The sequence below is a fragment of the Siphateles boraxobius genome, unplaced genomic scaffold, assembly GCF_051911475.1.
Source record: "Siphateles boraxobius isolate OS27281-9 unplaced genomic scaffold, OSU_SipBor_1 53, whole genome shotgun sequence".
Taxonomy (NCBI): domain Eukaryota; kingdom Metazoa; phylum Chordata; class Actinopteri; order Cypriniformes; family Leuciscidae; genus Siphateles; species Siphateles boraxobius.
In genome coordinates, this window is record NW_027509175.1 from 6,350,410 (window position 1) to 6,364,258 (window position 13,849).

General features: G+C 36.1%; 1 protein-coding gene across 2 annotated transcripts in view; it reads left to right on the forward strand.

The window, feature by feature from the left end:
• The first annotated feature begins 467 nt into the window (after window positions 1–467).
• Window positions 468–13,849, forward strand: part of ttyh3b (tweety family member 3b) — a 34,778-nt gene continuing 21,396 nt past the window's right edge. Inside the window, exons 1-3 of one of the 2 annotated variants that reach the window (XM_077205185.1) lie at window positions 468–940; window positions 1,273–1,419; window positions 12,358–12,527. In XM_077205185.1, coding sequence (XP_077061300.1) covers window positions 1,285–1,419; window positions 12,358–12,527 — 305 coding nt within the window. In that variant the 5' untranslated portion in view covers window positions 468–940; window positions 1,273–1,284. The remainder of the gene's footprint in view (window positions 941–1,272; window positions 1,420–12,357; window positions 12,528–13,849) is intronic. The other variant, XM_077205184.1, reaches the window with a different exon arrangement.

The window sequence follows — 13,849 nt, forward strand, 5'->3', positions numbered from 1 at the left end:
ATATATATAAATTTTGATTTAATGGTGACTTTAAACAGATTTTAATAGTAAACATTTTTATTCTTTTTTTTAGGTGTTTAAAAATCGAAATCAATCAGTTAAATGCATTCAGAGGTGAAGTTGTCTAAGGGGTTGCACCAAAAATACTCATATAAATAAACCATATAATAAAATATTTTGTTAGACCTCCTGGACATTTTGTTGACCATTTGTTGAAAAGACACAAAACATACATTGTGCTATTTGGAAGATAATTTTGTACATGCCTTTGCCCAATAACATATGTTAAAAAGGCCAATCACAAATGAATTCAGTATGCAAATAATTGCTAAAATTAAAACCTTTGAATTAAGAAAAACGAATTATTAAAAATCAGTAAAATGGCCGAAAATTGTGGATAAGAACAATAAAAAGAAGACTAATACAGTATTGCCAAGTGATATGATTTGAATTTGCGTCATTTGGCCACCAGAGGTCTGTCAGCACACTAATCCATCTGAGGATTGAAATAGATGGACGTGGATGATCGACAAAAACGCCCGTTTGAAACGTTAGTCTTCTCACAAATCACTAGTTCATTCTCGTAATGCGTGATATCATCGTGTATTTTGTATGTCAATTTTAACGCTACAGAAATGAACAAGCGCTGAACACAGGCGTCTACTGGAAGAAAGCAGTGCGGGACAACCTTAAAACAAAAGCGCATTGGACATGAAAGGCGTTTAAAGCTCTGGCTTCAGTTCCTGTGAGCGATAACATGCAGACGGCAGTGACGCAGGGGCAGCGTTCGTTCGTTCGGTTCATGCTGACTGACTGCTGAGCTCAGATAAACCTGCTGTTATTGCTTTTCCCCCAAAACATCGAAGGACAGGAGCCATTTGTCTGTTGTTGAGATCATCGCAGGGTTTTTTGCTGGAACTATGGATTAGGCTGAAAACGGGTAAGAATGGATTCCCGATAACAAAAGCCTGTCTGAGCAAATTGCGGTTTAAATCCTAGTGTATATAAACAATGTATGTTAATTCTTAAATTTAATAACAAATCTTTATTATCTAATTAAGAACAAGGGGTGAGTGTTAATCACAGATTTCTAGGAAAATCTAGCCATTTGTTTGTTAGCTCGGTTGTCTTTAGTGCAGATTTCAACCCCTGCACAACTGCAGGTAACGTTAGCTTGTAAAGAGACACTTTAAATGCATTTGATGCAATGCGACGTGTGAAACAGTCGAAGTCTAGAACCGGCTGCTGAATGCATCATTGTGTCTTTTACAGTCAGAGATCTGGATGAACACTATGGCTGCAGTGGTGAATTATTCTCCGCCGTGGTGGGTTAACCTTTTCCATCGCCTTCCACACGTAAACCTACAGTTTCAGCTGACCAGCAGCGATTTCCGCCCGGAGGACACGGAATATCAAAAGGTAGGTCGAGTTCAATTGCTACATGATTTGGAAATATGAAAATAATCAAGATCGATGTGTGCGTGCGGAGCGGCAACATCAAAGGTTGTTCTCAATCATGACGTCATCCTCTTTACTGCAGTGTGTCAACTAGTTTTGAGGTACTAGATTGTGAGTTGTGCCATTCTGTCACATATTTGACAGCTAGTTATAAATAATAAACACAAAATGTGCTATTCATATGTAATTATGATGTAAAACATCAAAGAGTTAGACAATGATATGCAGCAAGACAATACATGTCTATTTAAAACAGTACATATACTTTATTTAAATAAAGCACTTCCAGCTGATGCCCTACCAGGCTCAACATTTTTAGTCAACCAGTCTTTTTTTACTGATTAGTAGAATGGCTTTATTGATTAGGGAGCTTGATCAGTACTAACCAGTTTAAAAAACGATGAAAATTCCTCCTGGTCAAGCTGGGACATCTTTTACGCCTAAACAGTGGCATTGATTTGTAATCGGTTTGAATGACTTCATCTTACTGAGCTTCTCGTGTTGCACATGAGAACAGACTGTCCAATCACTGAGCAGTTACTGTTCAGAAATGATGTTATGCTTAGGAACTGTGTGGAGATAGTCAGTGTTTGTCTATTTACCCACCCACATAAATAGATATCAACACCCAATAGGAGACATTAAGAGGATGTACATAGGATATATAATGCATATGCAGCATTTGGTCATATGTATAATGTAGAGGCATTTAAGATTAATGTATGTTAGTCACAGCAATATTAAGGCAATGCTGCCAAAAAATGGTATAAATAGTATGCAGTTTCCCTTTCAGATGCAAAATTTATAAGAGGAGAGTATTTAAATGAATCATGCAAGCTGATTTACTAAGGTTTGCGCTCGTCAATTTACTAATATTTGCGCCAAAATTTACAGCCCAGAAAAGCATGTTTTAAACCAGATGCTAATTTGCGCTGCTCTTGTTAGATTGCGTTTTATCATAATGGAAATGATCCGGCTGAGTCTCTGCGTTCTTTAATTTGCAAGTTGTGAGTAGAGCATGCGCAGAACTTTCCACTACCATCGGATCTTTAATTTGGTATTGCGCTCTCACGCTAATTTACAGTTTAGTAAATCTAGCCCATAGACTTCTTTCAGACAGAGATGAAGGTCACAGAGACACTTTTCAAGTTCAAATGTCATGAAGGTTTGTTTACTGTCCACTTCATAAAATGACGTTATTTTGTCAAAGCAGCCATTCTCCAGAGCACCAGTAGGAAATAGCATCCAGCTGCGTGAAATTGCAGCCATTGCTCACCAGCTATAGCTGTCAGTGACCACATCCAGAGCACTCCAATGCTGTATGGTAAAATGGCCAACAACTGTCACTTGTTCCCAAAAAGAAATATCTGCAATTAAAAAGATACATAGGGCTGCAGTAATAGAAATTGATCTCTCAGGTTCAAACGTTGTTTGGAGAAATCGGATGAATGCAACACAGTGGTGCCATGTACCATCAACTATCATTAAAGTAAAATGGGCTCACTTATCACTGCAAATTCAGTTGATTACAAATACATTTTCTGCTGCGAATAATCTTCCAAGGTCAAGACATATTATATGTGATTACATTCAACTCAGTGCTGAAAGACGAGTGAAACTTGTACTGTGCTTGAATGTGAAGGTACTAACATCGTGGAAAACATCAATAAGGCCTGGTTTTCCTGGGATGTTTGTAGATGAGATTGGCCTAGTTGGTCGGCTTGGTAGGTACGAGGTCACAGGAAAGCCACGGGGTATGTGGGGGTAAATCTGTATGAGATGAGGTCATGACAAGCCCTTGGGTCTGTCTGGCCTGGCAGAGCAGAAGGGAAGAGAGAGAGAGAGCGAGGGAGGGAGGGAGGGAGGGAGGGGAGAGGAGAGGAGAGGAAGAGGAAGGGGGGTTGGGTGTTGTTATTCTCTTTTTTTATAAAAGATGAATGCACCCCATTCTGTGGGCTTCTGTGAAAATGGGGTTTAATCCCTAATGTATCCCAGAGTGCTTTGCCGGCATCCTTTTGTCAAATGGACACAGTCTTTATGCCAGTACCCCTTCGCTCTCATTCTCACACTCTTACACATGCATGCTGGGACATATGGGGGTCTGCACTCGTTCACACCGACACACAGGGAGGGCAAGCAAACTACTTGATTTGAAGATCACATGCCAGTACAACAGTTCTAAATGGAGAAATATAGCCTGTAAATATCTACTATGGAAGTTACATAATTCATAATTTGAATATTCAAATATAATTCAATAATACTATAATAAAATTGAATAAAATAAATAAATAATAATTAATGTATATTATACAAAATATTGTTTTAAATAGTCTCATTTTGAACAAGGCTGCACTTATTTGATGATAAATGCAGTGAAATTAGTCATATTATTTTAAATATATAATACATTTGGAAACTGTGATACATTTTTTCAGGATTCTTTGATGAATAGAAAATTCAAGAGAACAGCATTTATTTGAAAAATAATGAAATCCATTTTTTGTAACATTGCAAGAAAAAACTTTACTGTCACTTTTCATCAATTTAATGTGTCTGTGCTGAATCAAAGCATTAAGTTCTGTCAACAAAAAAAATTGAACTGTGGTGTGTAATATATATTATAGACCGACCATTAGCAGATCACTCGTTTATTTATTAGTCACACATTTGGTGATTTTAGTGTGCACAGAGAAAGAGGTGTATCATTTCTGTATCCAAAGGTACATTTGCCACAAAATTGCTAATTTTTTGACCCCTGAGTTTTATTCATCTTTTTGCAGTTAAAATAAATAGTCCTGCATTGTGAAATATTAATTTTAAAATTACAAAGATTCTACATAGTCTTTCATAGTTATTAATATGAGGTCATTACTGAATGTAATACAGTTATACAGAATTTTTTTAAAATTAACTTTTCAAATGTTTAAAATTTAAAAAGTGTTTTTTTTTTTCTCTAAACATTTTTAAACCTTTCTAACCAGTTTTTTTTCAACAGACCTAACTTCCTTTTAAATGGGAAAGGGAAAAAGAGGGCACACATGCACCCATATGAACTCGGGCACACACATAGCCAGTGCCATTTCAACATTATTCAGCCCCCAAGGCCTCCCTTCAACCACCTTTAAAACTGTGCTTACATCCTGGCACTGAGAAGAAGACATATATTTGCACTTTTGGATTGAAACCATCTGTGTGGCGGAGGGTTCGCTTGGATCTCAGGTCACTCAGTACAATTGTTTGTCTGGGTCTGGCCCGCCAGTAGCTGCCAAAACATGTCAGCACTTTGTCGTCCTCTTTTCTCGGTACTTTAATGCCAGATCGACCTTATCCACAACCACACTGTTTTTTCTTATGTCTTTTTATTCAAAAGATCGTCGTGATTGTCCGATTCACTAATGAATCATTCATCTTTTGAATCAGTTCGGTGTAATTATTTGGTCAAATCTATTCACAAAGTGCCTATAGTTCACTTGACTTCACGAGTTTTTACAATCTGTGTAACTTTTTTGAGAACATAAATATAAACACTAGTATTTGACTGAATATGTAGGACTGTTTCACAACAACACAATAACATAACCACACAGGGACTTCTGGGAATGCTTTTAAAGGGATAATTCACCTAAAACCAAAAATGTATTCTCTCATGTCACTCTAAACTTGTATGATACTTTATGGTCTGTGAGGATATTTTCCAAGAACTGTTTTTGTTCATTCAATGAAAGATAATGGGATCAAACTAGGGTCTTCACTGACCGTTAGGCCTATTTGTATTTACAAAAAAACAACAACAACCCCAAAACATGGCTATTTAAATTTGTTTTTTGTTCTTTCTTTCCTTTTTTTTAAACCAAAATTTCAACCACATTGTAACCAGGTAGATTCAAAATGTTTAATTTAAAAACAAGTTGAAAAAAATAAAGTTTTTCACTAAAACAAGGATGTTTCATCTTTTATGGACCTTTTTCACAATATTGTATATATAGTTGAATATATATATATATATTGAGGGTGAGTAAATAATGACAGAAATTTCATTTTTGGGTGAAGTAGCTGAACTAAATATGTACATTTTCCTGTATTTTACCATTATTTGTGTCCTAAAAAAACTCCCTTTGTCCACCTTGGGCTTGCTGTCGTCTTCCTGTATATGGGAATAACAGATGCTGTACATATGTTTTAGTTGGTATCAGACTACTGTTTTCTCAGCGTTACTGTAATAAAGATTTTGGCACAACTTTTGTATGTTCCGTGTCCAAAATGATATGTATTTAAGACTCTTTCTAATTCTGCAATAGTTTTAGAGGATTTCTGTTTGCTGAAGACGGCTCGTACAGCTGTGTTGCTGTTCTCGTTTGACGTGTGGAAAAAAAGCACTAGGGTTTTTTCTCAGCAGGGAATGCTGGGATAATTAAAAGCATATTGGGCAGGAAAGGGGCCCAGCTGGCAGGAAGACACGAGTAGTGGCGATGAAACGATTTACACCAGAACACTGCGCTGTACACACAAAAACACACGTACTAATGACACATAAACACTGAGCTGAGAGGTAAATGTCATTGCGCTTAAATGACTGCAATTACTGTTTTAGCTTAACCATTATTCTCTTAGCACAGATTGAGGTAATATGGTGATTTACGTGTATTACTGAGTAAAATTGTGCTGTCATAGACCAGATCCTAAAGATCTGTCCTGTAATTTACATGCACAGGCATTAAATGATCTGCGTTTACTTTCTGATTCAATTGAAAACACTGAGCTGCACAATTGCAAACACCCCTGCGATCTTTTTCCAAAATGCCAACGATTCGGCTCTGTCTATTAAACCTTTGACAAGTACGATCACAGCAGAACATTAAAATCTGCGTTCATGCTATCGCTGGGATAAACGTTTGTAGTTTGGATATAAACGCTAGTATTCAAAATGGAGTAAGCCACCATTTTAAAGTAACCAGACTCTTCAAATAAATATCAATTACATCATTAAACCAGTAGGTAGCGACAAGTGACTTTTAAAAATGTATAGCCTATTTACCATTTAATCATTCATTCAAGTTTCGTTCAATAAGACTGATTCATCCAGTAACGAAATGAGTCTTTATGAGTGAGTCATTGAATCATTCATTCAAACCGATTAAATGAAATATTTTAAAATTAATTAAATGGTTTTTAAATAAAACATTTTGTCAGAGCCTCTAATAAATTACATTATTTAGTTGTCTATTCAGAATTGTGGGAGAATTCTGATCTCTATTTTAAACAAAAATTCAGAACAGAACAGAATTTCACATTTGAGTTGTTGTAATTCGTTTTATATTATTTGTATAAACAAATATTTTTGTTTTATGCTATTAGTTAACTCAAATGTGAATTTCCAGCATATATTTTGTATGTTATGTTTTCCTATTTTAGACAGTATACACTTGAAACAAAAATGAAAGCAAATAATACAATTTAACAAATAAAAAAATATTTTATACATTTATCCAAACTTGAGGTATAGGCATATTGGTGCAATGTCTATTTGTCTCCTTGGTAAGAATATGCTAAAGGAACAAATGTATAATTTTTGACTACTGTTAATATTGCATATCCGCTTATATTTACCAATTTTGTTGTTTCATAATGATTATAGAAAATATTCGACTTTAAAAACATATTGGATTCATGCATGCACATTCATGAACTATTTGGGTTTGGTTTTAAGGCATTCCTGTAATTAGACAGTGCCAAATTCCTGCCATCCTGCTCTTTATTATTACTGAGTTGCCCAATACAAACTAAGGTTCAGTCTCTCCCTCCCTGTGTGTCTCTGAGGCCTGCTAATAAGATAATTACATTTGAGAGTTTTAGACTCCCTCCCCCACTCTCATCTTCTACTAGATTATTTATATAGTCTCTTCTCTTTGGTCTTGCTCACTGGTTATAGTCTCCTTCTGTGATCACATTTTGTGTTGCCTAAACTTCATCACTTTTCCAAGAAATCTCCGCTTCATAAACTTGGGTTTGAGTTAGTGTTAGGCTATAGTGATTTATAATAAACGTTATATAAAAACAGTAAAAGTCTATGATATATCCTCATTTAGATTAGCTACGTGTGTGTGTGTGTGTGTGTGTGTGTGAGGGGGAGAGGAAGAGAGAGAGAGCTGATAATTAATTCTCTCTAATCTCTTTACGAATGCTTTCAGTGGTGACTGACTCAAATGAGCTTTGACACATTAACAGATAGAAGCTGACATCAACTCGCTCATAGGTCCCTCTATCTCACAGATGACCAGGATCGAATATTAATGTTGTAAAAATCTCATGACACCAGCTCTAAGCCTTAACACTAACAATAAAGCATTTAAATGTAACTTTATGGGTGTAAATGACAGCATTGTGTCACTCAGCACTGTTTCAGTGACACTGATGATCCTGCTGGGATGAGCGTCTGCACCGGGCCGTATCCGACTAGGTCACTCTGGGCATTTGAGGACAAAATATTGATATTGCTATATTTTGCAAACCTGGGCTTGTGATTATCAACTGTTTGGGGATCTTACTTTTTACTTTTATTCCCTCAACTGTCTTTTTAGTAAGGTTTTTAGAGCAGAGGTTATCAACCTTTTTACTCGAAGGCCCCTGACTGTCCAACACAATATTAGAAGTCCCCCTATATACTTTTAAAAAAAAAAATATATATTATTGCTGTCAAATAGAATAATTACGATTAAGCGCATCTAACATAAAAGTTTTTGTTGACAATATATGTGTTTGTATATATTGTATATTTATATATATTCTATATAAATGTGTGTGTGTGTGTGCGTGTCTGTGTACACACACACGTACATACTGTATATATATATATATATACTGTATATACACACACTGACATCTATATATTATAGTATATATTCACACATATTATGTAAACAAAGACTTTTATGTTAGATGCGCTTAATCGATTTGATATATAATATTGTGTTTGTATGTACGAGCTATATTATATTATTTACACAAACAATTGGTATTGATAAATTAACCCACAATTTATTTTGTTTCAAGAACTGTATGTATACCAATAAAAAAAGAAGGAATTTTAATTGATTTCAATCTTGGTTGTATGTTGTTGTTGTTGTTGTTGTTTTTAGCATTTTAATTAAAGCTACAATATGTAATTGTTTTCGCCACTAGGGGTCGCTAACCTCTTTGCAATAACAAAGGCGTAGGTTGATGATGCCGTGAATAAGCGGATTCATGAAACATGTCGTCATGCCGATAGATCTAATAATTTTTATGGATGAGTGAATACATTGATATTTTTTAACATGACTGTGGTATGAAGCAGGTCTTGATTGTTAATGAGAGACAGATGATGAGTCCCGCGGATATAGGCTAAAGGACATTTCATTCTACCGAACTAACGTTACACACAAGTGCTGAATTAATACTCACACAGGTCAGTTTATTAGACAAATTAAACTTGTGAGGTAACGCAGCAGTGTTTCACTTACCTAGTCTACACTATCACAGTAAACTGCATTTCAGTGTTGAAAGTTACAATGTTATTCTATAGTTTGTTGGCTGTATGAGACTAGCAGTAAGATAGATCTACATTAAAATAACATAATGATCATATTCTAACATTTCAGCATGTTGAGCATTGATTCGTTTTATGTACATTTGCTCACCTGTCTAATAAAGTACATGCAAGAGCGGCATCTCTGTCAAGTCGTGACTCGTGAAGCTCTGTCAAGTTTGTAGCGGACGTGGAGCTCTCGGCATCTTGAAAACGCCACACTGAAATTGATCCTCGTTTTATCTATCCTTTTGTCCCAAAGTCTGCTTGCCATGATCCATAATGTTTGAACAAAACAAGAACAGAGTGAGCGTGCCGCTAGATATAACGCAGTTGTCCACGTTACTATGGCAGTACAAGCGGAAACCAGGAATAACGCGAATATTACGTCATTGACAGGCGACAAGTTACAAGGGATGGGCACTATTTAAAATTGAGAATTTCTATGAATTTACTAATTCTTGGAAACATTTATGATAATGTAAGGCAAGCACACAATTGAAAAAATGTATAACACTGTGCAAGTGGTTTTTGGATATTTTGATTCAAAATTCTTACATATTGTACCTTTAAGTTTTTAATAAGATAAGATTTTAATAATATAAATATAAGTTATATGAGTACTCAGGGCTCACAAAATTTGAAAATCGCTGGTAGCCCTTCGGGCAGGCACTCTTCAGATTTTGGTAGCCCGAAATTAATTTTACTAGCTCAAATAAAAAGACCATTTTTAATGTAGAAAATTGGTTAGGAGTCAAACATCAATCAAAAACTTTTTCAAAACACAAATATCAACAATAAAATATAAAATAATCAAATTAGAATCATCAATACAAATATGCATCTGGTTCTAACTGAACTGAAATTTGTGTGACCAGTATGGAACATGAATCAGTCTGTGGCTCAGCCCCCATTGAGGTTATGACTAAAAAAGTTAACACTTTAGTTTTGTGTCTAATGCTCACTATTAACTAGTTTCATTAACATGCAGATGGCAGGGTTTTATAATTACTGAGGTTCTGGATGTGAGGTAGGCTAGTTAGGGGGGTTCGAGAAAAAAATTATTTCTCTGATCTACATATCCCAAAAAATTGGATAACAATAACTTTAAAAACATGTCATGCAGCTGATTATTTTCCTTATGTCAGTGAAGAAAGTAAACATAGGGTCAACTGATTGATTGACTGTTGATTTATGAATAATTTTCTCAGCAGCGTTCATTTACTGAAAGCTACTAGGGAAGCTAGGTAGCCTAAATAAGTTTATTAAATTCATTCACAATATACACATTCATTATTGATCTTATTCCTAACACAGGGCCGTAGACAGGGCTTTATTATCAAAGAGGTCCTAAATTTAAGGTTGTCAGGGGGTTCAATTTTTTTATTTCTCTGATGTGTGCATTTCAAGACATTTGAAGGCCAAAAAAGGATAAGAAATAGCTTTAAGACCATGTCAGTGGCAGTAGATTGTCAATACCTGCTCTCTCATCTCCATCACTCTTTCTTTTTCTATGTCTCTTCATTTTGCCCGGTCTCTTCCCCTCCGAAAAATGAACTTTTTTAATTTACTGAAGGCTACAAATTGTATTATATTAATTCTCAACATGTACACATTCATTATTAATCTTATGCCCAACATGATGCAAACGGCTTTGTTAATGTTTCTTGTCACCTCACAATGACAGTAAACTAATTATTTCATTACATGAATCACGTTACATAAGCCTATTAGTTTGCCTGATTATTTTTGTCATTCGTTTAACATTTATGACCTAAAAGAACTGTCAAATATGAAATGTTTAGTTTAGCTACTTACATCTTATCTCGCACTTGACCATAAACTGAAGCGTCAGTCGCTCTGCTAAAATTCGCGCTCAGCAGCTTCCTATGACATAAAGCCCGCCTATTTGATTGGTCATCTCAAATATTCTGACATTGACGAGCAGTGACAGACCAATGAGGCTAAGATGAACACACACACACTCACACACCCCTTGTCCTCTTTTTCTGACGTGCACTCTGCTCGCGCGCCGCTGCGGATTGAAGATGAACGCGCTGAATCTGATAATAACAAGACTGAAGTGAACACGAATTTGTGTGGCTTACACTTAATCACACATTTTTAGGGGGGCGAGGCAGAAGTTTAGGGGAATTTGATTACACTATTTCAGATAGCCCGTCGGGCAGACCGGTTATGCATTTTGGTAGCCCGACTTGAAAACACTATAGCCCCGGGACGTCGGGCTAGCGATTTTGCAAGCCCTGGTACTAATAATTCATTCAAATAAATTTAATTCATCATGTGGCCACTTTGGATGGTTTCAGTAGTTTGTCATCTGTTATAAAAGATATATATTTTTGTAATTAGTGGTAGAAGAAAATCAGGGATGGGATTGTTGACTTCCTACCTAGCAACCTCTCAAAACACTCAGCAACCACCCTAACATGTTTTGCATGAGCAAGCACCTCTCGATTTGACTTAAAAAATAAAGAACTAAAGTGAGAATTGTATTGATATGAAGAGTGTACTGCAAGAATGATAATTAAAAAAGATATCCCCATTGTATTCATTAAACAAATGGTCCTATTTGTATTCCACTGTTGGAATGCTGGAAAACACAACAAAAGATGTATTATGTTGGAAAACCCAAAGATAAAGTCTGAAGCCAAACCCTTGCTGTATTTTTAATATGATTGATCCAAGTAGGACATGCTTCTGGATCAGTATCGCTGTTAGTGCTGGATGAACATTCACAAGATCATTTCTCTCTGATTTTAAATTATGGTTGGGAATACCTTTCGGACTGTGATTTTGATAGGAACGTTGTTCCAGGACTAACAAGGGATGTTGATTCAGAATCATGTCCTAGAAGAACTTGGCTGTGGTTATTCAGACGTGTATACAGTAGAACTTCTGAGCTCTTACGTCACAGCTTTGAAAGCAAAAGAAGTCTCCCGTGTTCAGCCTGACCTACATTTGCTGCATATGGAGATTTTCATGGTACACAGAAGCCATTGATTTAAAAAAAAAAAAAATCCCGATAAATCATGACACTTCTGGTGCAGTGGGAGAGCCTGTGGATGTAGATCTAGATTAAAAATGCACAACTCCTTCTGAAAAGGTTTTCTAGAAGAGCATATCACACAATCAATAAAGAAATAAAATATTCTAAAAACGATGTCACTCCAGATTCCAATAAAAGAAATGTGATACCGTACAATAACAAAAGATTGTGATTGGAAGACCCAGCCTTCAATGGCTTCATTGTATTTTTTTATTGTTGTCGGTACATTTATGGTCTAAATGACTCTTTCTCTCTCTCTCTGCAGTCTGTGTTGTTGCTAGGTGCAGCGGCATTGGTGTGTTTGGCACTGGACCTCCTCTTCCTCCTTTTCTACTCTTTTTGGCTGTGCTGCCGTCGCAGGAAGAATCAGGACTCTCCCAATGCGGACTGCTGCTGCACCGCTTGGTGTGTGATCATCGCCACGCTCGTGTGCAGGTCTGTGATTTGCACTCGTGTACACTTCAACACAAAACACTCATCACCTCATAATGTGGCAGTACATGTCATACATTCCAGTTAATCGGGCATCACGATTTCCACACAAATAAAACTGATTGCAATCCATTCATCTGGGTCTGTTCCAAACAGCTCCCTTGCCATCCGCTGTCAAAATAGGCAGCAAACTGAAATGGAAGCTCGCAGTTGGCTAATCTTAAAAGCTCTTCAAGTGCACGAGATACTAAGTGCGTGTTCACACTTGGCAGGTTTGGTTTGATTAAAATTCAAAACTCTGGTTCAATGTGATATCACAAGATGCAACCATAAAAAGATCATAATGCTCAAGCATACCTTTTTTTCTCGTCATAAGAGCTACGTGGCTCATTACAGTTCGGTGAAGGGATTGGAAACGCGTCTCCTTGCAGCAGATCTTCATTTGTGTGTAATGGAGGAATTCCTGCTGCTATTTTGACTCCTTTACACATTTTATAAGCTCTTTGTGAGTTCTCAGCTGGTAAAAATACCATCATATATATGCACATACAATGAGCGCATTTAGCCCGGAACACAACAATGGTTTAAATGTTTGGTAAATTTCGTAGCAAAATATACATCATAAATTAAAAAACTAATTTTTGTTTTGTATTTTTATGTTTGGTGTTAAAAATGACAGTGTGAACGTAAAGTGAGGCAGGACAAAATGTATCATTTTCTTTTTTGGTCCTGGACCAATAGAACGAAGAGAACCAAATTACAAGTGTGAACACACTGTCAAAGGGTTAGTTCACCCAAAATGAAAATTGCTGTTCCACAGAAGAAAGTCATGTAGGTTTATAATGACATGAGGAAATGTAGGGTACACTTACACGTCAACGATGTGCTAAAAACAGAAAGGTTTTGTCTTTTTACAGATAACAGCGGTATCAAAACGATCCTCGTTCACACGGATCTGCAAAAATGACTAATAACGCTGTATTATGCATGCTAGACAAGTAGTCGGCGATGGAAGACTGCGCACATATGCATTTTTTTACTACAGTGCCTTCGAGCCGAACGCACATGCGTATTGACACAAATTACACAATCTATATATTTTTTTTGTCTAACTTTCATTCTAAGGATGTTAATCTCTATAATACTGTATTATTACTTTGTCTTCTGGGTAAATTTCATCTTTGCAAAGCCAGAATCCCAAATTTTAATCCCTGTAAAACCAGTTTTAGAATGTTCTCCTCTCCTATATAAAGTCCCTTTTTACTTGCTTTAAGAAAATGTCAAAACCTTTGAACACAAAGGCTTCAAAAACGTAGATCATCTAT